Source organism: Lagopus leucura, unplaced genomic scaffold, assembly GCF_019238085.1.
Source record: "Lagopus leucura isolate 7727_CA_CO unplaced genomic scaffold, USGS_WTPT01 Super-Scaffold_100030, whole genome shotgun sequence".
NCBI classification, from domain to species: Eukaryota; Metazoa; Chordata; class Aves; order Galliformes; family Phasianidae; genus Lagopus; species Lagopus leucura.
The window spans coordinates 315,332-339,722 of NW_024962281.1; the positions used below are offsets into that span (position 1 = coordinate 315,332).

Below are 24,391 nucleotides of genomic sequence, written 5' to 3' on the forward strand. Positions count from 1 at the left end.
GTTATGGTGTTCCTGTGGTTTGTTTGCTTGTTTCTTTGGAAGAAGCCAAGGTGTCATTGCACAGGCCCATCAAAATCCTTGCAAGCGTCTCCACAGCAATTATCTTCTGCAAGAAGTCATTATGTTAAAAGAGACTGAAGTCAATTGGGATCTGCAGGTCTCCAAGCAGCGATGTGCTGCTGAGTTCTGGCTATGCTCTGGAGGTGTCTCTCCTCCTCCTGCAGATCTCTGGGCCGTGGGTTCCTGCAGTTGCCAGTCCACAGCTATACAGAGTACAGCTGGGTCTTATAGCAGTGGGTCTCAGCCCTATGGCAGTGCCTGTGGATCCCAGACATTGTGCTGGACTGGGAAACGTGCTGACTTGTGCTCTGAGCTGCTGATGTTTGCATTTGCCATGATCATGTGCCAGAGCAGAATCCAACCCAGAGGTGGGAAGGAGAGGCATGGTGACAGTGAGGAGCCTTCAAGCTGATGCCAGCAGGTGTGCCAGGGCTGTGTGTGTGCTGGGGAAGCTGCAGAGCAGCCATCTCTGCTAGCCTTGCCTGATGCTGAGCACAGTGTTGTGCTGTGTGGTGCCATGAGCCCTGCACTCCTTGTGCACAGAGCGGCTCCTGCACCGCAGCTGGGACAGAGCCCATCTCATGCTGCTGTGTGACACTGATACGGCGCTCTCATGAGGAGGGCTGCAAAATCCAGCAGCTGGACACTGCTGCTGAAGTACAGCAACAGGTTGTTAAATGTTTCTTAGATGTGGAGGTAATAAAGAAGCATTCCTTCTGTGTAAAAATGCAGCCAAAGGCCAACACCTGACCTGCCTGAGTCCCCCGAGGCGCTGCCTGCGATGCCATGCGGAGGTCACCTCCTGGCTGGGGCTGTCTGCTTCCCCGAGATACGGCTTTGCTGCTCTCACAGCCAGAGGTGACCCAGGGACAGCGCTGCCACCCGTGTGCCCAGGGCACCTTTCTGCTGCACCATGGCAGCAATGGTCCCAGTGCTGACCCAGAGCCTCACACCAGCAGATTTCAGAGAGCCTCTCAAAGGAGATGAGGCTTCTTGCCTGAGCGGTACAAGTGGATGTGCTGATTCGCATCCATTAGAGCCCTCCCAGGGTACGTGCTGATTTTGGCAGATCTTGGCAGTGCTGCTTTGGAGCTGGGTGGAAGCTTGCAGCCTTACCTCATCTTTACGTGGCTTTAGGAGGAGACAGTGAAGTCTCATTGTGTTTGGGCATCAGATCGAATGTAAGAACTTTCTAATTAGAATGTTTATGAGTTAATTGTATGATGCTTTGTTTGCTCCCTGCTGCAAGGCAGAGCTGTGTGTGAGGGGTAGGGAAGCAGATCAGCCTTTTTTTGGCTTTGTGTCACCCAAGTGCATTATCTCCTTCTGGCTGTCTCCTCCCCCTTGCGTCTCTCCACTGGAACTAAGTGTGGACCAGGGGCTGTTAATAGCTCAATCCTGCAAGTCTGCTTCTGCAGATGCAATTCTGAGCTTCTGAATCCTAAAACTCATTACAGATGAAGCAGTAGGCTGTGTGGTAGTTAATGCAATTAGGCTTGCTAAGTTAAGTTCTGAGGGCCAAATGCTGCCCTTGCTTTCTGTGTGAAGCTCCTCTGGGGCCCTGCCATGCAACCCACCCGGCACATCCTCCTGTTGCTCATGGCTGTTATCAGAACTCAGCCATGGCGCTAGTAGCAGTGCTGTCTGTTCGATAGCAAGCATGGTTCTGATCCACACCCTCAGCTTCCCAATCCCACTGTCCCATGGGTTTGCATGGCATTGGGATAGGAGAAGTGTTGGGCTGCTGCTCATCTATGTTGTCCCCGGCTGTTGGCTGCTAAGGGTTTGGACTCGCCTTTCTCTGTTAAAAGCTGGAATCAACTGGAGTGCAGCTTGCCCTCTCTGCACGATGGTTTTCTGTACAGGAAGCCAAATCTCCCATTCTGACAGGGATATGTTACCTGCAGGAGGAAGCAGAAAGACAGGAGACATGAGCATTGCTCCTATCTCAAGGGATAGGGCATTTGGCAGCCCTTACAGCTGGAAGTGGTTGTTGGTGCCTTCTCTTGATACCTCATGTACCCATGCACTTAACTGACCAGCCCCAGCTTTGCAATTAACTTTCATGAACATTCTGCTTGCCATTCTTGACTAGGGGAAAAAATTCACTGCCTCCCCCTGGAATCATTCAGGAGGGCAAGTGGGGTGTGTCTGCTGTGTTAATTGCAAATGTGTTATTGTAAATTCAGCCCTGCTCAGGTGAGATGGGTGCAGTTCTCATGGTGCGTCCTCCTGTGGGCTGGGTGTGTGGCTGTGGGCAGTGCAGGTGGGGGGGACTGCAGCACCCAGCCACTTCCACTGCTGGTGGCTGCAAATGTGATACATTCATGGCTGAGGATTTTGAGTTTATTTTTTGCTCTGCTCGGAGTCTCAGGAATTTCAGTTAATTTTATTCCCCGAATTGCATTTTGCCTCCTGCTTCCATAACCGTGTAAATCTGCTGCTAAAGTTAAAGAACCATGACATTATTCAATACATCATTCATAGATCCTTTGCTGGAATTTCACACTTCCTTAAGCTGCTCAAGATCCTGCAGGGCATTCTCATCCTGCCACACAGAGCTGCTGCCATGCAGATCCTTGCCCGGGGCAGTGGGGCTGGAGGAGATGGGCAGCCATCTCTGCACAGCTTTCTGCACAGTTTGAGCCCTTCTTCAGTCAGCTCTTCTCCTCTTCCCTTTCATCTTTTGTCTGTCTTTGCTAATTTTAGACTCTTTTCACTTTCCTTGTATTGTAATCTCTATTTTTTTTCTCCTCATCCTCACACCAGCCCTTGTTCTTCCCCTGTTCTGCACACAAACCTGCCTGTTCTGCACCCATCCCCTTGCAGGGGCAGCGCATGGTGCCAGGGAGCTGCTGGCAGCTGTGGGGCTGCAGAGCAGTGTGGGTGAGATGGGGATCTCTTGGAGGCAAGGGGAAGCACTGTGCACTGAGCTGGATTTAGAGAAACTGCCAGAAATGGCTCCAAGCTGTGCTCACGGCTGGCGTGTTCCACTTGCCAAGGACCCACGCAGCCTTGGAAACCAGCAGGGGTTTGCAGTTGTACTCTCAAGGACTTTGTGCCTTTAGTTGAGAGAGCTCTGCTTCCCTTTGGGCTGCTAAGGCCAGCTGTGGTTGGGAGGTGCTCTGCCGTCCTGGTGCTGCTGGGCTGTGGGATGGGATCCTCATGGTGCCTTTGCCCCCTGTGCTGGCAGCCCTGCCCCACCTCCTGCTATGGGTGCAGAGGTTGGGTTACACCTGGTGCTGCCGGCTGGGTTTATAGGCTGTACTTGTTTGACTCTGTGACAGTGTTCTCCCAATACTGCCTGTTTCTGCCCCAACCTCCAATGGCCCATTCCCAACCCTCTGCACTGTGGCAGCAGAAAACATTTGCTGAAGTCTTCCTCAGTATGAGTGCCCTGACCTCCACCCGCGCGGGCTCCCACTGACACAACCTGTAAGCTTGCTGTTACACTGTGCTCATTGTTGGTTACATTGCTCATTACACTGTGCTCCTTGACTGGGGCTGGGCACCAGGGAGCCTTGGTTGCAGTAGATGCGGCCGGCACCTGTGTTCCTCTCCCAGAGGGAGCGCTGCAGCTGCCTTCTTTGTTTCATGACTTTTATGTTTTCAAGGTGCTAATACAATGAGTTTGATGAATGTGCAGCTGCTACTTAACTGGCTGTAAATGTTCATCATGGATCCAGGCAGGAATCTTGGCCTGGTTTGGAGCACCACTGCAGAGTGGAATCCCGACGTGCTGCAGCACTTTGTTCTCTTGATTCCTCCCTGTTTTGCGGAGCTCCTATCTCACCAAACCTCCTTCTTTCCTTGCAATCTGTTTCTGACAATGTGTAAAGTTATTGACAAGGTGATGAAATCTGGTGGACAAGGATTTGCCAGAAAGAAGCAGTTTTTTTCCTCCTCATAATGCAACCCATCCCCAAAAAGAAACCTCCGCCCTTTCAGCCCCGCGTGCTGCTGCTGGCTGCAGAGCTGTGGCTGCAGGCAGTGACCGCAGGGCCCAGCAGTGGTGCCTATGGGGCAGTGCAGGGGAAGAACACACCAGGGTGCTGTCCTTGTTAGCTCTGCTTCCCCAGGAGCTGGATACTGCTCATCAAACCCTCCCCTTCTCTTTGGATAAATGTGCAGCAATTGTGTCCCCTGCAAAGGGAGCGATCCTCAGTTCTGCTTTTAAGCCTGTCTCGAGATGCAATTGTTTTGCACCTACCATGTTTCCGGGAGCTCAGTTTTGTGCCAGTGGTGCAGGTGAGGGTCACTGAAGTCTGAAGTGACAGTGATGTGGAGGGCAGTCTGACCTCAGGCCAGGAGCTGCCTGGTGGAGTCACCCAGCGACAGGCTGCCTCTGCCAAGTGAGACTGACAGAATATGAATATGATCGGATTCATTAAGTGAGAAGAAGCTCCCAACAGACAACACTAACAGCTCATCTAGATTGAGCTTATGGGAATGGTTTGTTGGGAAAAATCCTGTTTTGACAGAGTGCTGGGAAATACTGTAATTCTGTGAAGTTAATGTCCCGTTCAGATGGCAGATACCCACGTGGCATTGGTTCTGGGATGTGCTGCACCTTCAGCTCTGCTTGCACAGCTGCCGTAGCTGAGCGCAGGGTGATCCGTGTGGCTGTTCTGTTGTGCTGCACAGAACGCTGCCAGGCAGCCCATCCTGGACATCCCCATCTTGAGAAATGGGCTGCGCTTCCCTTGTGCCATTTAAGAATCTCTGCATGGCAGCGAGCAGGAAGGCAGCTTGTTGTAGGCACTGCACTCGGTTATCTCCAGGGTGGGAATGCAAAGGTGCTTGGTTAGACTTGGAGTTGGCTTTTGTTGTGCTGTTAGCCTTCCAGCCTCTGAATAATGCTGCTGTGTTCGGTCTGCTGAATTACGGAGTTTTCTCCCTCATGAGATGCGTGCGATTATATTTCCTAACCAGGAGTGAAAAATGACAAAGCAGGTCTGTTCTTTGTCCCATCTCCCTTTTAAAAAAAAAAAAATAAACATAAAAGTGCCCCCCCCATGGGGGGGGGGGGCGCCCGAACAATATTGATATTTACCTTAAGTATTGGTTTATGGCTTAGTGGGGTTTCCAGCAGTTCGCTGTGTGCGTTTCTTTTACTTTCCAAAAGCCATTGATTTTTGCAGCACTGCAATTAGAAAACAAGAAGCCTATAAAATGGTGTTATTTCTGTATTTTAAAATGGAGTTTTGGTCTCCTGCTGTCTTCTTATTGGTTTCCCCTCTCCTGCCCTGCTGAATGTTGCTTGAGTCAGCATGTTGTAATTTTCCTGTGGAGACCCAGGGCTCGCTGGTATCACTTAAACCAAATGGCCCTGCTACAGTTTTGCCATTCTTTGGCTACCCATGTAATAGAAAACACACTCCTTAGGAGTTCGTGCTGCAGTTGTATTGACTGGGAGCACTTGGCTAATCACTTCCTGTAATTAAATTCTTCACGAGGAGTAAAGTTAATCTTCTCAGAACATGTAAAACCTGACCCGCAGCCCGAACCGGCAGAAGCGCAGTGGTTTATAGGCAGCTTTGTCCAAGCGTAAAGGCTCCCTTCCCCAACCAGAAGCAATTAGTGTAATTAAATATTCCTGTTCCTGAGCCAAGGATATATAATAATAAACTGTAACCGATACAGCGGATTTCCTCTGCAGATTTGGTAGACTTTCAAGGACACGAGGGATCGCTGTGCCTGTTCCCGTTGACCCCTAGCAAAACGCCGCTCCCTCTGAAGGAGCCGCCTTCCCCTCCTGCAGACACGGGCATGCTGTGCTCCCTTGCAGGGCACTGTGTGAACACGGACGCTCTCAGCTGATCGCAGACCGACCCAAAGTGCCGCGGGCACAGCCCAGGCTGAGGGGTTGCTGGGCTGGGAGCTCAGAGGCTGTGTGGAGCAGGAGGTGAGCGCAGGGCTGGGCTGGCGGCTGAGTGCTGCTCGGGGGGTCGCTGCCTGCTGGGCTGGTTTGTCGGTGCTCTTTTCTGGGCGCCGCACGCTGCTGTCTGTGGGCACAGCGTCAGCTGCTCCGTCTCCCTTAAATTCATTCTGGACTGATGTTCTCTCGACTCTGTGCTGCTCAGTAGGTTTGGTAGAGAGAAATCAAGGAGACTTTCCCCAACTCTTTTTCTCTGTGTTTGCATAAACACATTAATAACCTAATTGCCCAAATCCTCGCTGACTGGCTGAGGCATTAAGCTTGCTATGGGTGGCTGATTTGAGCCATATGGTTTGGTCCCAAGGTTTCTCTGGGTTTTTAGAAGTGGTTCAGAAAGTGCCTATTTGCATCATCTTGAAGCATTGCCATTCCCAGCACAAACAGTTCTGCATAATTTATTACCCTCACTGTAGCTTTGCTCGTACTCATAAGTTCAACTTCAAAGTACTGCAGTCTCACTGGTGATTATTTATGTGCAGCAAAACAAAACAACATGAAGTGCCATCCCGGGGTTAAAGTCTTTGCTTCCAATGGGCAAACTCCAGCCATTCTTCCACAGTCACAAAGTTCTTGTACCTTCATTAAAAGTCAGAGTAAGGATAACCTTTCAAGGATCTGTTAACATTTGCCCTTCCTGGCAGTTGGACCAATTGAAATGCAGCGCTTACAGCCAGCGTGGTTACCTGGATGATGACAGGTATTGCCATCAGCTGTTCAATTTGGACAGTTAAGATGTATTTGTCGCATCCACTTCTGGTTAGCGTGAGTTTCACATGCCAGTTATCGCTCAGCATCTCAGTACAGCAGGATTTCAGCTGTAAAATAATGTCAGGGAGCTTTAGGATATGACAGGGATATTATTTTCTTCCCCCTAGTTTATTCACTGTACAGCAATGGAAAAATACTACTTATGTGTAGATACTCTTTGCTAAAGCAGTCAGCTTTTGCCTTGCGCTCTGCCCGAGAGGTGCTCATCCCCTGGGCTCCTGTTTGCTCATTAGCAGTTGGAGCTGCTGTGGGGCTGAGGGCTGAGCCCTGCGGCGCTGGATGGGCCGTGCAGGCAGTGGAGCTGTGGGGTAGTAGGGAGGTCATCCTGCTGTCTTTGCAGCAAATATTGCATTAAAAAAATTGGAAAGATTGGATGCACCGTGCAAAAATAGTGCCAGCAGTTGGAGTGCTAGGGATGCCCTGAAAGTGGGGCTTCACCAAGCCTGCTTTGCTTGTGAAATTTGCTTTCCTAATTGTCAGGTTCCTCTCGTTGTGATCTGGGGTTCCCCGCTGACTGGCTCTGCCCCAGCTTACAGCCCATCTTCGAGAGCCATGGGGACTTCTTTCATTGCTCGCAGCCCTGCAGTCAGAGTTCAGATGCCAGTGATCTGTGCCAGAGTGACACCAGCCACTATGGTAGGCAGGGTCTGAATCAACCTGTGTGCACAGATCATTGAGTATTCTTGTTGTAAAACAAACAGCTGCGGTCAGTTAGTCACGTAAAGAAACATCTCCCAGGTCTCATGGCATTATTTAAATCCTAAATCCTCTTGCAGTTTCCTGAACAGAACATCTGCTAAAATCTGGAGAAATTAGACCTGGAATGGTTGTTGGGAACATTGCCGCCACAGTCTGGGGAGGAAAAGGAGCAATGCCTTTGGGTGTTTCCCACCGAGGCTCATCTCTGCCTTTGGATGGCCCTTGTCAGCTTGCAGCCTCCCCGTGGAGCCCTCAGCTCAGTGCAGCACCCAGGAGCTGTGGGTGGCAGTGAAGAGCGTGCCTGCTTTGTGGGCAGGGCTGGTGGTGGCCTTGAGCCCCGTGTGCTGTGGCTGGCCCCGGGGTTTCCCTTTCCATCCAACTGCAGCAGCCTTGGGTACAGGTGGACCTTTTCTTTCCTGCCCCCGTCTCCCATGTAGAGCTCCCAGTAAGCTCTGGTGGTGCCTGTGGCTGTGGGAGCAGCTTTCCATCCATGGTGCCCCATAGGGCAACGCCTCCATCCCATGGCTGAGGCCAAGGGGGTGCTCCCACCCAAAGCGATGGTGCACTGGGGTGGGGGAGCAGGGCAGCAGCAGCAGGGTGAGCTCCAGCTTTCCCAAGTGCCAGTGAGTCAGATTTTCTCTCTTCCTGTGATTGCGGCAGCAATGCTCCCAGGGACTGGCAGGCCAAAGAAAATTCATTAATTACTGCAGCAATTAGGCAGTGGAGGTAATGCTGCCCTGCCTGAGGTGCAGTCAGTGCTCAGTGCAGTGGCAGCAGCTTCCAGGGGCACAAGAGTGATGGTTTGTGCTGGTGCAGAGCTGGGCTGCAGCGGGACAGCAGTGTGTGCCCAGGGCTGACATTGCTGTGCTGTGCAGCAGAGCTGCAGAGCTGGGCACGATTCAGGGGTGGGCTGAGATGGGAAGCTGGGCAGCCTGGGAGGAAATTCTGATGAGAAATTCTGCTTTTAATTTAAGAAGTTTGGATGGAAATGTTGTCATGAAAAAATTTAGTTCCTTCTTCCCACAATTACAGGCTGGGAAATTATTCCTAGTGTTTTTTTGCTGTTGCAAAAAATAGTAGCTGTGCATTGGAGTAGCCAGACCCACTGACACAGGCTGTTCACTTGGCACACGTGAACTGATTTCCTCATGAAGTGGCAGAACACAGACACTTCTTGTGGTAGAAAGGCATGGATTCACTGTGTAATTTTCACCTACGTTTCTCTATTTCTATTTAAAGTGCTTCTAAGCAGCTCAGAGCCATCTGAAGCTGGATGTGCTGCACTCCGTCCCAGCCTTGCTGCAGGGCGAGCTGTCAGTCTGTCTGTCTGTCTGTCCTTTGGTGCTCAGTTCCTGAACATTGGTCCCTTCTGCCCAGGGCCTGGAATTGGTGTCTGCTGCTTTTCTGCCATGATTAAAAAAAATTCAAACTGCGGCAGCCCCAATTTACAGTTCATGTTCTGAGAAAGTGGCTCTTATGTCTTGCCAGCCCTCAGCACGTTCCCTTGTTAAATTATGCATATGCTAATGAAGTGTGAAAATCAGCCAAATAACAACTCTGTGTAATAGCTTAATGTCCCCAGAGCGTTGTGGCTTTTTTTTTATTATTATTTTTTGATTTGTGACCCATTCTGAGTCTCATTTCTGCAGGGTGTTCTTCCAACAGCTGAGGTTAATTTGCATTTTCACTTTTTCCCCTTCTGAAAGAAGCCCAAACACGTGCTCACAATCCTCAGTGCGATTTCTGTTCCGGGTTTGGTGACCCCCAGGTTTCCATTGCAGTGGGTAGCGATTTCTCAGCACAATTTGTGCAGTCCACACCACTGTCCCCAGTGTCAGTGGGTCTGTGGGATGCGGGGTGCTGGGGAGGATGGCTGGCTGCCTTGGCAGGGCATCACCTGTTGGTACAGCCCCCACCACCAGGAGCAGAGCTCCCAGCAAAGATCCTTAATTCCCTGTCAGAATCAACTTAATTAAATCCCATCTGACCGAGAGAGGGTTTTCGTTTGGTCTAATGAATGTCCGTACTTCCATTTGGAAGCTTCTTACATCCTGGAGTTTATTCCCTAATAACAAGCGAGGTTTGTTTGCCGGCCTGTTGCCACTAAAGATTGACTAGAATGAAAGCCAAATGGAAATTTCCTTCCAGGAGGACAAAATCCAGGGAGGGATGGTTAATTAAAAATGAAAGGCAAAGGGGGCAGGGAGTGAGTTTGGTGGTGCGGGGCTGTGCTCAGGGCTCTGTCCTGCCTCTGCACCCTTCCCATGGAGCCCACACATCCAGCAGGAAGGTGCTCAGCTGAACCCCATGGGCTGCTCTGGAGGGCATTTTTTCCTTCAGCTCTTAAACTGAGCTGTTTGCATGCTCAGCTCACGATAAGGAGAGCAGGCTGCTTTAGTGGTAATGCAAGGCTTTGGTAGGGAGCAGCCAGCAGGTGCCCAGGTCTGTGTGCTACCAGAGGGCTTCTCAAAGTTCTGCTGTATTTATTTCTTTCAGATGATGACGATGAGCAGCGTGGAGGGGATGCTGACAGTTGGCATCATTAAGCTTAAGGATATTAGTTCTCCAATAGTAAAGACGAATTCCTATTACCACAGCACCACAGGCCGTAGAAATAGCATGGCCGCGGCCTCTCCGTTTCAAATACAGAGTGAAATGATTTATTGTGCAGGGAAGTAAGCAAGGTTGTAACTTCTGGGCAAACTTGAGATGGTATTTCAGCTGTGTACCAGATCCTTATCTGAGCTGAGAGAAGAGCAGTACAGGCAGGCGTGTGTTTGTTGAAACAGAAACCCCTGACTGGTTTTAAAAAAATGTTTGTTGTGATACTTACAGCTCATAGAACAGGTGGGTTTTGGTGCCGTTTGGTTTGTTTGGTGCTGTTTGCTTTTGGCTCTCTGTTATTTACTAGCAGCACACCTGGCAGCACTGCTGTGGGCTCTGCCCGGTGTGTGCAGAGCTGGGCGAGCTGCTGCAGCTTCGTGCTGATGCTGGACAGCCTTGGTGGGGCCGGTGCCTGCAGTGGGGACCTGTGTGCTTACAGCGGGGGGTGCTGAGCATCCCTACGTACAGCACACAGCGTGAACCAGTGTGAGCAAAATGCCAGGTTCTGAAGATGAATTCATTTATAATCTGTCTTCAGCTGCTTCACAGATTACTTTTAAGCAATTCATTTCAGAGACTCAGAACCTCGTTTTATGAACTTAATGCCAAGATGAGGAAAGGAAAGTTTAATTAAAACACTGCATGGAAACTGTCCTGAAGCGAATCTCCTTCAGGGCAGACTGCAAGTGGTGGCACAGTGCTCATCTTCCATGGAAAGAAGCACTAAGGGAGCCAGAAGTGGAGCTTTAACCCGAGCGCTGGGGGCTGATCCAGTGTGGGGCTGCTGGGCTTCCCCTGCCGTGCCCATTGCTCCCAGAAGGGCTGTGCCCCCCAGAGGCACTGCTGGGCCGTGGGGCAGCCTGGCAGGGGCTGCAGTGCTGCTGGAGCCCAGCAGAGAGAAACCCTTCCTTGGTGCCTCCACCTCAATACTGCTCCAGATGTTGGATTAAGCCATCTGTAGCTGATTAAATTCTAATCCAAGCCACAAATGCCAGCGACTGTCTGTGTGTGGCTTCAGTGTGTTTACTTTCTCCTAAGTACAGAACTGGGATGCTAGGTGTGCTCTTTCCAATGCAGTGCTCTCTGGTCTGTGGTTTCTGCTCTGTTCCTCTGGAGCAGAGGGATGCTGGGGTGGCTCAGCCACTCTGGGATGCTGTTTGCCTCCCACCAGTCACACTCTGTGCTGGATTTCCCATTCCCCATGGGTTTGGACCCCTATGCTGTCCCTGCATCCTGGTGGCTGAGCGGCATTTGCCATTCCTTACCTCCCTGTCACAGTGCCCTGCCTGAACCCCCAGCAGGAGGAAGTCTGTGAGAGCTGCTGCATGTCGTGCTCTCAGCATTCACCCTGACTGCTTGTTCCTTGTGCATCAAACGGGAGTAATGGTAGAAGAACAGAAAGTGACATCAATGCAAAATGTGACAAATTTCAGTCATAAGCTGAAAACAGCTGCTGGCTACGAGAGGAAAGCTCGCAGCTTCCAAATTTTACTCACTTAGCTGACATTTGGGTACTTCTAATTACAGTTTTTAAAAAATCAATAGGTTTTAGTGATAAGCTGACAGATGGCTTCGGCAAGATGACCAGAAAGGCAGAATGCGTGGCGTGCTGAGCGCTTGGCAGAGCATCGGTGCCACTGTCAGCACAGCCAGCCTTCTGCTGCTATGGCGATCTGACGGAGCTGCGCGTGCATCGGGGTTTCCTTGCCCTGCAAGGCACTGTCTGGAGAATACGTATGTAATGATGATCAGAGCTGGTTGCTGTAGTCATCAGCACAACACAGTCTGCTAGAAAAGAGATCTTTGTAGTTCTGCTGAGCGTAAAGATGTTCTATCCCTAAAGGACTGGTAATATCCGGGAGTTGGGGTACCAGCTGTTCAGACTGCAGCAATGTGGTGTCGCTGGGACCGATGGGCTTTCAGGAGGTGTTTAGAAACCAGATCACTTCCTTGGCTGCTGCCTGCTGTGTGCCACGAACCAGAGGTGCTCCAGGGTTTGATGCCCCGATCCCACGGTGATGGAGCTGTCTGCGAGGCTTAGGTGGTTCTTGGAATTCCTTGGAGCTTTTAGAGGTTTTAAAGTGAGAAGAGCAGAGGACTTGATCAATGCTAAGGTGCTGTCTACATCTGATTTATTTTAGATCACCCTGGAGGTGGGCAGTGAGGGCTCCCTGAGCCCTGCGGGCAGTGAGTTGGGCACCGCGGTGCTCAGCACTTCCCCCAGGCTGGCTCCTCCTGAGCGCCCGCTTCGAGCGGTTACAGTGCACTCAGCCTTGTGAGGACAGTGGGAGAGAAGTAAATTCACGTTCTTTCATGTAAGCACTTTGAAATAGGCACTGTGGTGGGGGAAGCTGCAGAGCTGCTCTGGAGGAGCTGCCAGATGGAAATGTCTTCAGTTTGGGTCGGCAGCACTGAATTATTCTGCACTGTAACAAGGGCAGAGAAATTTTGAATGTGATGGTATTTTTAGCGTTTAAATCTAGGAGATTTATTCCATTTTGGGAAAGATTCGCAGCTGCTGCTATCTCAGCAGCATTGCACTGTGCTGTTGGGAAATGGTCCGCATCTTGCTGAGCGCTGCACCCTGCCAGCCCCCCTGAGCCAAGCCATGCTGTGGGGAGGGGCTGGAGATGCAATCCTGCAGAGGTGCAGTGTGAGGGCTCGGATGGGCACAATGTGGTGTTTCACTTTGTTGGTGTGTAATAATGTTGTGGGGCATTATGCTGATGGTACGAGATTCTTACTGGGCTTAATGCAGTGGAATTGATTTCTGTTTGCCAGCCTATCATTCCCCACAGTGGGGAAAAATCAATGCAGATCAATCACGTGTGATTTTGCATGTCATTAGATCCACACTGAACCTCTGCTGTTCCCCTTCCTTCCGTGCTCTCACCACATGGCACCACACCTTGCAGGAGGACAGATTGCCCAGCCCAACCCCAGTGACCCACAGCCAAACTTTGCTGTGTTCACGTAGGTTGGAGGAGCACATCCCTGTATGGCCCACCATGTGTCCTAAGTGTTCCTTTTAAGTCCATCTTTTTTTGTAGCCCAGAAGCCTTGGTGCCCTTCTTGTTTGGTTTCCTCTTGGCGTTTTCCACAGGCAGGGCAGAAGGCCGCAGAGGAATTTAGTGGGAGATTCAGGTCCTGGGAAGAGCCCATCTCTGCAACTCTCAGGCTGTGCTGGAGGCAGGACGTGTCCTGCTCACCCCCTGCTGCTCCCAGCCACCTGCAGCCCTGCTTTGTCTTATGGGAGCCTTTCCCAGTTCCATCACTGGGAGAGGTGAATGGGATCTGTGCAGCCTCAAAGCCCGTGAACTGGCCAGGACTGTGCCACAGGTTCCATACACAAAGTTCTTGTCACGTGTGGGTCACAGAGGCTCTGCTCCCAGAAATGTTCTCCATTTGTCAGCCAGTCACACCTGTGGAGGGAAGGCACCATTTGCCTACATGTGCTTGGGGCTGAGTGTTTTGTTTTGAGCAGGTCAATTTATTTTCTTTTGTAAATACAAACTTATGAAACAGAAAGAAGGACAGAGCTCCTGTTAAAAAGCTGTGCAGTGTGCAAGCTTTGCACTGGTGCTTTTGCAACTCTATTTCAAAACTTCAGATGTGTATTTAAAGTTCTGATGTGTGGCACAAAGTTGTCATAGCTGACACCGGGTGAATTGCAGGTAATGGGAAAACCTCACACTCCCCTTCTTGTTGAGAGGCAGATGAAAAGGATAACTGAAGAAATCTCTTTTAAGCAGTGAAAGCAGCGAGCCTCACGACTTCCTGAGTGAGACAAGACCCACAGGCTTCCATGGGGCTCATGGCTGAGAATCCTCCTGGAGTGGAGGCCCATATCTGCACTGCTTTGTCCGGAGGCATCCCAGGGGCTGCGCCCTCAAAGCCCTTTCTGAGCTCCAGGGTTGTGCTGTGCCATGCAGCAGTCAGGTGCAGAGTTGATGCTCTGGCTCTGCTGTCAGCACATGGCCGAGTTCTGTGCTTCTCTCCCTGCACCATTCAGTTTTTCATTACCTCTCTGTGTCCCATAGTGGTGAAAGGTGAATGTGTTCCTGCAGGAGCAGGACCTGCGGCATCCCTGTCCCCACAGTGCTGGGGGGCTGCCCTGGGTGGGAGATGTGCTGATGCTGAGTTTCTATCCCACACTTATCGGTGTTAAACTGGATTTGACATCTTATAGCATGGGATTTGAACGATCTAAACCCTTCTTCGTTTGGCAGCCTGGTTTGCTGTTATTTATGGTGCTTCCAATGTATCACCATTTGCAGGCTTGGAGGCTTTGTGTGTGCTGCCATTGGCCAAGTGATTCTTACCAATGACAGAACACAGGGTTTCAGTGCCCCGCTGGGTCCTGAGACCTCCTCAAAGCTCTGCTTTGTCCCAGTGCAGTAGGAACACTTGTTTGTGTCGCTTTTGGAAAGGGATCTGGGGTCACTTTATGGGAGGACGCCTCAGTTACAGTTGGAGTGGTGTGTGAAGGGTTCTCCCAGTGCTGGCCTGTGGTGTCAGCAGTGGGATGTGGGGTGGGCACATCTGCCCCCCACATGGCGTGGAGGACCCAGGGGTGCTGCTGGCTGCCAGGCACTGCCTGGGGCTGAGCAGCACCAGGACATGGGGACATGTGGGGTCTGCAATGGCTGCGTGGAGCAGAGGAGCTGTGCAAGGTGTGGAGCTGCAGGGTAGCTGTGTGTGGTGACGTGGAGATGTCAGCTCTGGGCCTGGCTAGATTGGAAATGACTGACTGCAGCTGTGTGCCTGACTCATCTGTGGATCTCAGACATAAGCTCTGCTATTCACAATCTTCCACTGTAGCCAATTTATCATAATGATGCTTGCAGTAATGCTCTTGCTGCCTCCAAAGCGTTTTCTCTTCAGTTCATGGAGAAAGAAGGTTTATAAAAATATATGTGTGTGCCATGGTCCTGCCATGCAGATGGAGGGAAGCAGGATGCAGGAGAGCTGCGTGGCTGCCAGGCTGCAGAGCAAAGGGGGGGTGGAGGGAAAATACCATCATGTGCTGACTGTTTGGAGCTGATGGGGTCCGAGCAATGGAGCTGCACATTCCCACCAGCACTGCCTGCCCTGCTGCAGCAGTGGGATAGGCTGTGAGTGCTGGGAGCACGTCAAGGATGTGTTTGTAATGAGGTACTGCAGAGATTTGGTCATCCACTAGAAGTGCTTCAGCTGAGATGGTGTTCCTACCTTTCCTGGGCTTTGAATCTTGCCCTGGTTTGCTGTGCTGGGGCAGCCGTGCAGTGCTACAACCTGCTGCATCCGTGCTGCTGTGCCAGCAGGCATTGCACACATGATGTGCAGAGCTGCCCCACCGCACCTTTGGAGACACAGTTCTGCCCCTTGGAACACAGGGATTTCAGGAGGAGGTGTTCAGAGAGAGGTGGGGATGTGGGCTGTCCCAGTGTGGGGTTAGGGGGGTGTCTGGGAGCACGGATGGGGTGTGTGGGCCCAGGGCACCAGGGCAGCCCCTGGCTTTCTCATCCATGTTTAACAACCACTCGTTGTCCCTTTGCTGGGGAATGTGCCTTCCTCCCACAGTAGGAGAGGGGAAGGGGCACCTTGCCATTCAGCAGCACGTGTGCATACCAGGGTGTGTGTGTTATAAATTTTCTATTTTTCTGATAAAACCGCATCGCTAGGGTGAAAATCAAATCCAGCCCTCGATATTTTTAGCATGAAAGCGTGAAGGAACATTAATGCTCACAGAAGGGAAAGCTGCGGGCTGGTGCTGCTCGGAGGGGAGGGTCTCCATGGAAACAGTTTTCTTTAAATTCTCCACATTCGGGGCACTGAGCGTGTAGGAGGCAATGAAGGAAATAGAAACAGGAAAAAAAAAAAAAAAGAAGCGTTTTTCCTTCTTACTGTCACAAAACTACTATAGGAACCTTAGGAGAAATGGACTTCAATTACTGATCATTTCAATGCGCGTGCACAGGAATTTTAATAAATAATTGCCGGTTTGCTCTGAGCGCGGGGTGGGAGCGGCGGGCAGCAGCGCGCAGTGCGCCGTGCTGGGGCTGCAAGTTTGGCGTGGGACCCAGCGCTGCTCCGCTGCTGTGCCGTCATCTCTAAGCTCCGTCCTTCTCCCTTGGGAGATGCTCTCCCGGCTGCTGCCCGTCTGCTGTTACAGCCTGAGGGTGTTGGGGCAGAGCCCAGGCCCGGCCCACCGGACCCCAGTGAGGTCCCGCTGCCGGGGCGGGAGCCGGGGATGAGCCGAGTGTCTCAGCCGCCCTTTGCCCGCCTCTGGGCAGCTTCTGGTGGTTTGTCCGGGACGACGTCTGCGCTGGGGCAGAAGCCGCTCGAGTCCCTGGATCACAGCGCTGTGCTGAGGAGGGGGGAGGCTGCAGGTTGAGTCTGGCAGCGCTGCGAGCGGCCGCTGTCTGGAGGCTGTCTCAGTGCAGCAGGGGAAGTTATTGCAACGCACTGACAAATGCGGTGACCTAAAACCAGAGCTGGTGATGGGAAGGGTTTCAGAAGGAAAAACGCCTCCTGGTGTGAGGCGCAGCTCTGTGCTGCGTAGCTGTGCTGCTGCAGCGGCGTCTGCTCAGCCCTGTCCCTGTGCTCTCCAGGTGCCGTTTCTACCGGCGTGGAGTTGGCAGAGGGGCCGTGGTGATGTTCACCACGTTGGAGGTCGCCTGCGCTCTGCTGTGCTCTGCTGGAGTCGGGGCCTTTTCCTGTCCTGTGCTCTGCACCCAGGGCTGCTCTGCCCTCAGCGCTGCGGGTGGCGCTGTGCTGCTTGGGGCTGTGGCTGCTGCTGCCCTCCCGATAAACAAGGCTTTTAGCAGCAGTGGTTGGGATGTAGCCTTAGAATTAGGAGCTGTTGCCTATACTGTGCTAGAAAGTAGCATAGGAGTTAGAAAATGTTGCCTAAACGTTGCTGGAAAGTAGCATTGCAGTTGCAAATGTTGCCTGAGCTGTTGTGTCCAAGGCACTGACAGCTGGAAAACATTAGCAGTGAAAACCTGGGCTTGTATGAGGGCTTAACCTGGCGCTGCTGAACCCCATCTGGTTCCAAGCACAAAGTCTGTCAGTGTTTGAGTGTGTTTCGTTTTAGCTGAGCTACATATCTGCTCTGGGGATGTAGGGAGATGTCTTCTGGATTGATTTTTCAGGGCTGTAGATACCAACAGCTGTCCTGGCCTGCAGGAGGCATCCACTGAGTGAGGGGACCGGACGGAAGGGCACTGTGCCGGTGGATGCTTTGCTCACTGAAGTGCTGCTGATTTCATTTTGGAGGCCCATGCAGCACGGTTTCTGTGCAAAGCTTTCCCTGGTACACAGAACTCTGTGTCTCCTCACAGTTCCACCTTCAACTCAGCAGATCTGAGGTTACAGCACGGTTACAGTGGGTGCTGGGGCAGAGCGCTTCCTAGTGCTGGTTATTAACAGCAGCATCAGAACCACATCCTCCTGGGTGCAGCTGTGGGGCAGCCTGGGCTAAAAGTGTGAGGAAGTCTCTGTGCGCCCCTCAGTATCGCCTGTGGGCAGTGGTGCTGTCAGCCCGTGCAGCTGGGGGCTCTGCCTGAACCCAGTGGGTGCAGTGAGTGCATGGGGGGCTGCAGGCTGCTCTGCCACCCACACTTGGGCTCTCACTCCCATTTTTTGCTTTTTTTTTTCTTTCCATAACTCCATGGGGAAGAAAACAGGCAGGAAAGCTTCCCATCCCCATCTTTTCACTTGCAAAATGGGACTGATGTTTAAGCAGTAATTCAAATCCAGCCAAGCAGAAAATAACAGGTGTGTCTGAAGGAGCTCAGGATCTGTTTGGTAGCTTGAAATGAACCCCAAAAGAGTGAAATTCCGAACAGGTGTTATCAGTGCTCAGCGATGCAGCCAGCACCGCTGCACTTAGCCTGGCTCTGAACCAGGCTGGCCTTTCTGCTTTGCTTTTTGGTGCTTCTATTAATGTTAGTAACAGATGGTTAAAACCTTCCCGACAGATTCTGCTGCCCACACGTGCAGGCTGATGCAGAAGGGCTCCATGCAGAGGACAAAGTGCTTTGCTGAGGAGCGTTCCCACGCAGTGCCTCAGCCCTCATTGCATTCCTGCTCCCATTTGTTCACCTCTGGTCCCTGGGGTTTGTCTTTGCAGTTCCATCTCCATCTGCAGGGAAATGGGCTTCCAAGGCTGTTCACAGCCACCAGAAGTTGTAAATGAATTACAAGAAACTTTGGAATGCGTTCATGTGTCATTACAAATTGCTGAATGCTGGAGAGATGGGGTAATGTGGGGAAGAGAAGCGCATGTTGCATGTTAATGGCAGCAGCATGGAGTTCATCACTCACCTGCCTGCTGCCATCTGGATTCTCCCAGCTTGGCAGACGTGGGGCTCTGTGCACATCACCAGGCTGAATGGATGCAGGAAGTGAGTGAGCACCCAAAGCTTTCACTCACTCCAGTGAGCTTATAAAGGTCCCAGTGACTGCGGGTACTCTGGAGCTGCAGCTGACAGCTGAGGGCTGTGGTTACAGCTGGGGCTGGTGCACAGAGGGGATCCACCATCTCAGGAGCAACGGAAGTGGGGCAAAGCCATCACTGCTCACTGGTTTCATTTAGCAAAGCACAGACATTGAAAGGACTTCAGGGCATAAAGCCAGGAGGAATTTTGCTTCCTGCTTGGCAGAAATAGTGACTGTGTGTTATTAATGGTGATGGCAGGGTCTGCTCTGTGCTGAGCTGGACGAGGCTGTGGCCAATCTGCTGTAGTGGCCTTCTATGGGTGTTCCAGGGCGATGCAAATGACGGAGACTGCATCCACCCTTCCCTGTCCCCTGCTCTGTTTGCTGCGCTGCGCTCGAGGCAGCTGGTTACACCAGTCGGGCAGTAATTGTCACAGAATTAACCTCTGACATTCTTTTAAAAATAGCCCCAATAAATCCAATCATTAGCAGCTCTCCTGCTTTGCCTCAAGGGTAAGCGCGCAGATTAAAGTCTTTACGTGCTGCAGATTCATGAGTGCTTCCCCGCCTGTCCCCTGCCATGGTGGGAGCATCCCTGCGCCCCAAGGCTGTGGGACACAGAGCAGCGCTCCAAAATGCTGCAACTGTCATTATGTACAAAAGAAAAGCTGAGATGCATGGAAATGTCACAGGGGAGAGAAGGCGCTGACAGTGTGCGCTGCCTGAGCTGCGTGGGAATGGTGCATTTAGATGCCTATGAAAGCCACTCTGCAGTTACTTAAATTGTCTTTGTCTTCTTCCTTTCAGCTGACATTATCTCTACAGTAGAATTCAACCACACCGGAGAATTGCTGGCAACAGGGGACAAGGGGGGTCGGGTTGTCATATTTCAGCGTGAGCAGGAGGTAAGTACAAAATGCCATTTTATCCTTGTAAAGCAGTGTCCTGTTGTTTCCTAATCTGTGCCTGTCACTCTTAACCTCAGTTCTCTCCTAGCAGACTGAGAATTGGAAAGAGGCAATTAGCAGCAAGACCTGGAGTAACATTGTAGAATGTCCTAAAATGCTGCGTTGCGTTCCCACACACCTCCAGCCATGCTGTAGCTCCCCCATAGCCCAGCACGGGCACAGCTGGCTGCCATCCACCCCTGGCCATGCTGTCCCACCCTCAGAAGCCCCCCAGGCCTGGGGCACTGTGCCCTCAGCTCGGAGCTGCAGAGCTCCTCGGGGGGTTCCTGAGAGGGCTGCACTGCATGAGGCCACCAGTAATGCTATGGGGCATCAATGGGTTATGTTTCACCCGACGTTAAATCTGCCCAGTATTTTGTGTGTGCTGGGGGAAACTGATCAGTATGAGGTTACACACAGATGCTTTGTTGGCCTTTCTGTTACTATTCCATTTCATATTTCTCTCTTTTTTGTTATTCTTCCACTTTTCTTGAACTTCCACCTCCCTGACACCACCTGCGATGCATTCCGTCCGCCTCCTGTTTGTCACAGCCCTGTGCTCCAAGGGACCAACATCAGAGTGTGCAGGAAGCGACCTGCAGCACAGATCCACAGAACTGCCCCAGCCCCACTCAGAGCCCTGCGCTGCACAGCTCTGTGCGATTTGGAGAAATGCAGCCCCTGGCAGACGGGCGCTGTGCCTCTCTGGGCAGATGGTTCTCAGACGTTGTCACCTTTCCCAGCAGCATGATTCCCATCTTGATGGACTCTCTTTGTGGTGCTGTTCCCAACGCAGTCTGTGCCTCAGGGCTCTGTGCCGGGGCCCGACCTGTCCCCTGGGGGCTGTGGGCTCAGTGCAGATCTCAGCTCCCAGCCCTAGGGCAGCGCTGGGTCAGGTGTGCAGAGAACCTGGGGGTGAAGGATTCAGTGGGAAATGTTCTCTCCAAGTCTTACATCCTCTCTGTCCTCCTCAGAGCAAGAACCAGCCCCATCGCAGGGGTGAGTACAATGTGTACAGCACTTTCCAGAGCCACGAGCCGGAGTTCGATTACCTGAAGAGTTTGGAGATCGAGGAGAAGATCAATAAGATCCGATGGCTCCCGCAGCAGAACGCCGCCTATTTCCTGCTGTCCACCAACGGTGCGTGTGGTGCAGGCAGGGGGGCTCCTCTGTGCGCTTTGTTCTGCTGATGGCTCCTGTTGGGCGTTTTCTGAGCTCTCTGGGTGAAGTTTTTGTTGTTGTTTTGGCTTTTTTAAGCCGTAGCTGCTGTGTTCCTACATGCAGCTGCGCTCAGCTCAGCAGTTCCATGTTATATTCAGATAAATAGCAGGAGGATCCAGGAATATTACTTGGGATGAATGGGGCCCTAGGATGGTTGTGACTTAATTACTTCAGGGGACGAGGAGGATTCTAATTATCTCCCGTAACCAACTAACTTTGTGTTACAGAATTGACTCTATTGATCACTGTAATAAAATTCGAAGATTTACTAAATTCATCTGGGGGAGAATTACTGAAATGCAATGAAGATTAATTATAGAGCACGGCGATCTGTTAATTGAGTTTTTAAACAGTTTTTTGATTAACAGGGATATTATCTCTGTGTTTAGGACAGCGTTTCGTATTGTAGTGAGTTATAAAGCGATGCTTTGTAACACATTCCCACGTTGCCCTCTTTCTTTCCATTCTCACTCTCAAAGTAACGTGGCACAGAGATCGACCCTGAAGGAGAGGGGGCTCATAGCAGCAGCCAGGTGTGACTCTGTTCTCTCGCAGATAAAACTGTGAAGCTATGGAAGGTCAGTGAGCGCGACAAGAGGCCGGAGGGCTACAACCTGAAGGATGAGGACGGCCGCCTCCGAGACCCCTCCATGATCACCTCGCTGCGGGTGAGCGGCCGGCACGGTGCATTTCTTTGGGGGTGGGATGCAGACAGCAGTGCTGGCAGGGCTGTGTGTCCAGGGATGGTGCTGACGGCTGCTGGGGGCACAGGGAGTGCTGCACGGCTGGGGATGCAGGCACATCGTGAGCACAGCGATCCCACAGCCGTGCCCAGAGCTGCTGTCCTGCTGGGATGGAGCTGCAGAGCTGCCTCCTTTGCACTATTTGCAGCACAGTGGCAGCTTCTGCAGCAGCAGTTCCTTCTCTGTGAGTTTTCTGGCCACCTAGGTGGATCACAACAGGCCTCCCGAGTCAGATGTAAACAGCCTAGGCTATGTGTGCCATTTATTGCGAGAGAGATGCATGCATGGACCCTTTAAAGCAGTCACCCTGTGCCTGGCAGTGCTGGCAGAAGGTGCAACTGAACCCACTCCTCCTATGAGGGTCCCCGGGGCTGTTTCTGAACTTTATTTGTGCACAGAGACCTGGCCTGGGCAGCGTGTGGTCCTAAGGAGGGGCTGCACCATGAGGCCACACTCCTGTGCCTGAATTCAGAGCAGAGACTCAAGGTCTCCCTTCACCTGCAGGCCTAGGAACTCCAGCTACACAGTAATGTCATGGTGGCATTAATCAGCCAGAGCAGCTTGTGATTTATTAACCTCCTGTCAAGGTTTGCATTCTAAGTACTCGAGTTCAGTATTTATGAATACAACACTGTTGATATGTCTGCCCTTGGCTCACTTTGTAGCTTCAGACTTCATTGCCAATTGAGCCTCACAGAACCTCAGACCCAGTTCTCACCTCTGCTCCAGGTGCTCCTGGGGCCAGCAGGTGTTTCCTTCACTGAGTCAGAGACATTTCATTTCATATGAAATGGAGACAGGACAAGGGGAAACGGCTGGAAACTGCAGCATAGGAAGTTCCGCACAAGTGTGCGCAAGAACTTCTTTACAGTGAGGTGACAGAGCACTGGAACAGGCTGCCCAGGGAGGTGGTGGAGTCTCCTTCTCTGGAGATGTTCAAGACCTGCCTGGATGCCGACCTGTGCGACCTGCTGTAGGGAACCTGCTTTGGCAGGGGGTTGGACTCGATGATCTCTGGAGGTCCCTTCCAACCCCTGCAATTCTGTGATTCTGTGATTCTGTGATATGTATCTGCATCTGCTGCCACGTTTCAGGCAGAGTTTGAGCCCAGTGCAGCCCACAGGAGGGGCCTTCCTGGGGTCTGGGTGTTGGTGCTGTAGGAGCTGTGCTTACTGACTCTGTGTGGGATACAGGTGAGTTTTTAAAGGATGGTGTGGTTAAGGGGTATCACTGCGGTTGAGTAACTTGAGCTCAGGGTAGAAGAGATGCCTGTCTCAGTTTCCAACACAAACTGCTTTTCAAAGTGACGCTGGTGTTGGTACATCTGCCGGGTTTCCTTCCCAGCCCGTGCTGCTGTCTGCACAGTTGGCTGCTGGCGCTGGCTGGTGGAGGTTGGCTGCATCCTGGCGTTGGCATTGGCAGCTGCTGGGCTGCAGCGGGGTCAGAACAACTTGGGCATTTGTTGCAGACATTCAGCCCAAAGTCACAGCTTGGATCTCAGCGTGGTGCTTGTTGGCTGCACAAGTTTTCCTTTTTGGTGTTTTTTAATGCTCCCTACAGTTTCCTGACGTCTATAGCAAGCAGCCCCGTGGGAACATGTGATTCCTGCTCCATATCAGCAGGTAGAGGTAAAGCTCAATGTGAGTGCTCGGTGTTATGGGTATTGCTATCCTTGTGCACAACACCTTCTGTCCGTAAGGATGCAAAAGAGAGCAGCCTTCAGTCTGCTCCAGTTCACACTGATGGGTTTCCTCAGACAGATATTTACATAGCTCTCGGTTTTACTGCTGCTTGGTGTATCCTGAGCACTTAATGCTCCTCTGCTGCTCACGTTTTGTTCATCCATCCGTGGTTCCGTGTTCAACTGCAGACAAGAAAAAAGATTTAAAACCACCTTGCTGCAGTCATCTCTTCCTATTCGTTGTAATGGTTTGGATTTACTTGATGAGCATTATTACCTGAGGAATTTCTAACCCACGTAATGCAGGACTATTTCCCTCTGTTCAGACCACGAGGGCCTTTGCTTTCTTTGGGAGAGCTCTGCACATCAGCGTAGGTCCCAGCCCGCAGCCTCTGCACCACCTCACGGGGCTCCCTGAGTGCCTCTGCACCACTGTGTGCCAGGGGCTGTTTGCAGGAATCGTTAACACAGATCACAGCCAGGGCTGAAAACTCTTTGAACAAGGACTGCAGTTGTCTTAGATCCTTGCAAGGCACAAGGGGGCTGAGAGGAGCACGGCGACTGCTGTTGTCACAGTGCTGTTGGTGATTAAGAGCTGCTGTTTCACTCAGTTCCGACAGCATCCATCATAAATAGTTTCATATCTCCCATTTTGACAAAACATTCATATTTTCTGGCTTCTGGGTGTGGCTTCATGGAGAGTTTGTTCTTTACTTCTCCTGTATCAAATGTATCCATGCTCACACACACGTGGCCTCGGGAGGGCCGTTTGTTTTCTGAATTCTTACTGCAGAATTCAGGTGCAGATGATGTGAGTCATTCTGAAATGTAAAAGCAGGGACAGATTCTCAGTTACAAACTGAAAAAGGATTCTGTCCTGCTACAAAAACAAGGAAAGGCAGGGGGGCGGCTGGGCTGGGGACGGTGCTGGCAGTCACTGCCCCGACCCTTCCAAGGTGCTCTGGCTGCACTGCAGGGCTGGGTTTGCCCTCACTGCTGCAGGTGCTGCTCCTGAGCCCCTCTTCCCCCAGCCAGGCCCTGCGGGGCACTTTGGGCCCCCATAGGAAAGGCTCTCCCACACCTGGAGCTCTGCTGGCGCTGCACACCGTGTGGCTGGGAGCAGGGCTGTGCTGGGGAAATGGCTGAACCAGGAGCTCCATCAGCGCACGGCGAGGGGCCAGACAGCAGGTTTGTCTCTATGGGAAGGGATCTTCTCAGATGGCATCAGGAAAGCCCGGTAAGGCCAAGTCCTGAGGAACGTGAAGCTGTTGCTCTGCCAGGAGTGTGGTGAGGAGCGGCGGGGTGG

The 24,391-nt window shown here is 51.8% G+C and overlaps 1 protein-coding gene across 2 annotated transcripts in view; it reads left to right on the forward strand.

The window, feature by feature from the left end:
• Positions 1 to 24,391, forward strand: part of PPP2R2B (protein phosphatase 2 regulatory subunit Bbeta) — a 65,350-nt gene that overhangs the window by 32,312 nt on the left and 8,647 nt on the right. For both annotated transcript variants that reach the window (XM_042881671.1, XM_042881672.1), the window contains exons 2-4: positions 19,301 to 19,398; positions 20,415 to 20,580; positions 21,217 to 21,329. In XM_042881671.1, the coding sequence (XP_042737605.1) occupies positions 19,301 to 19,398; positions 20,415 to 20,580; positions 21,217 to 21,329 (377 nt within the window). The remainder of the gene's footprint in view (positions 1 to 19,300; positions 19,399 to 20,414; positions 20,581 to 21,216; positions 21,330 to 24,391) is intronic.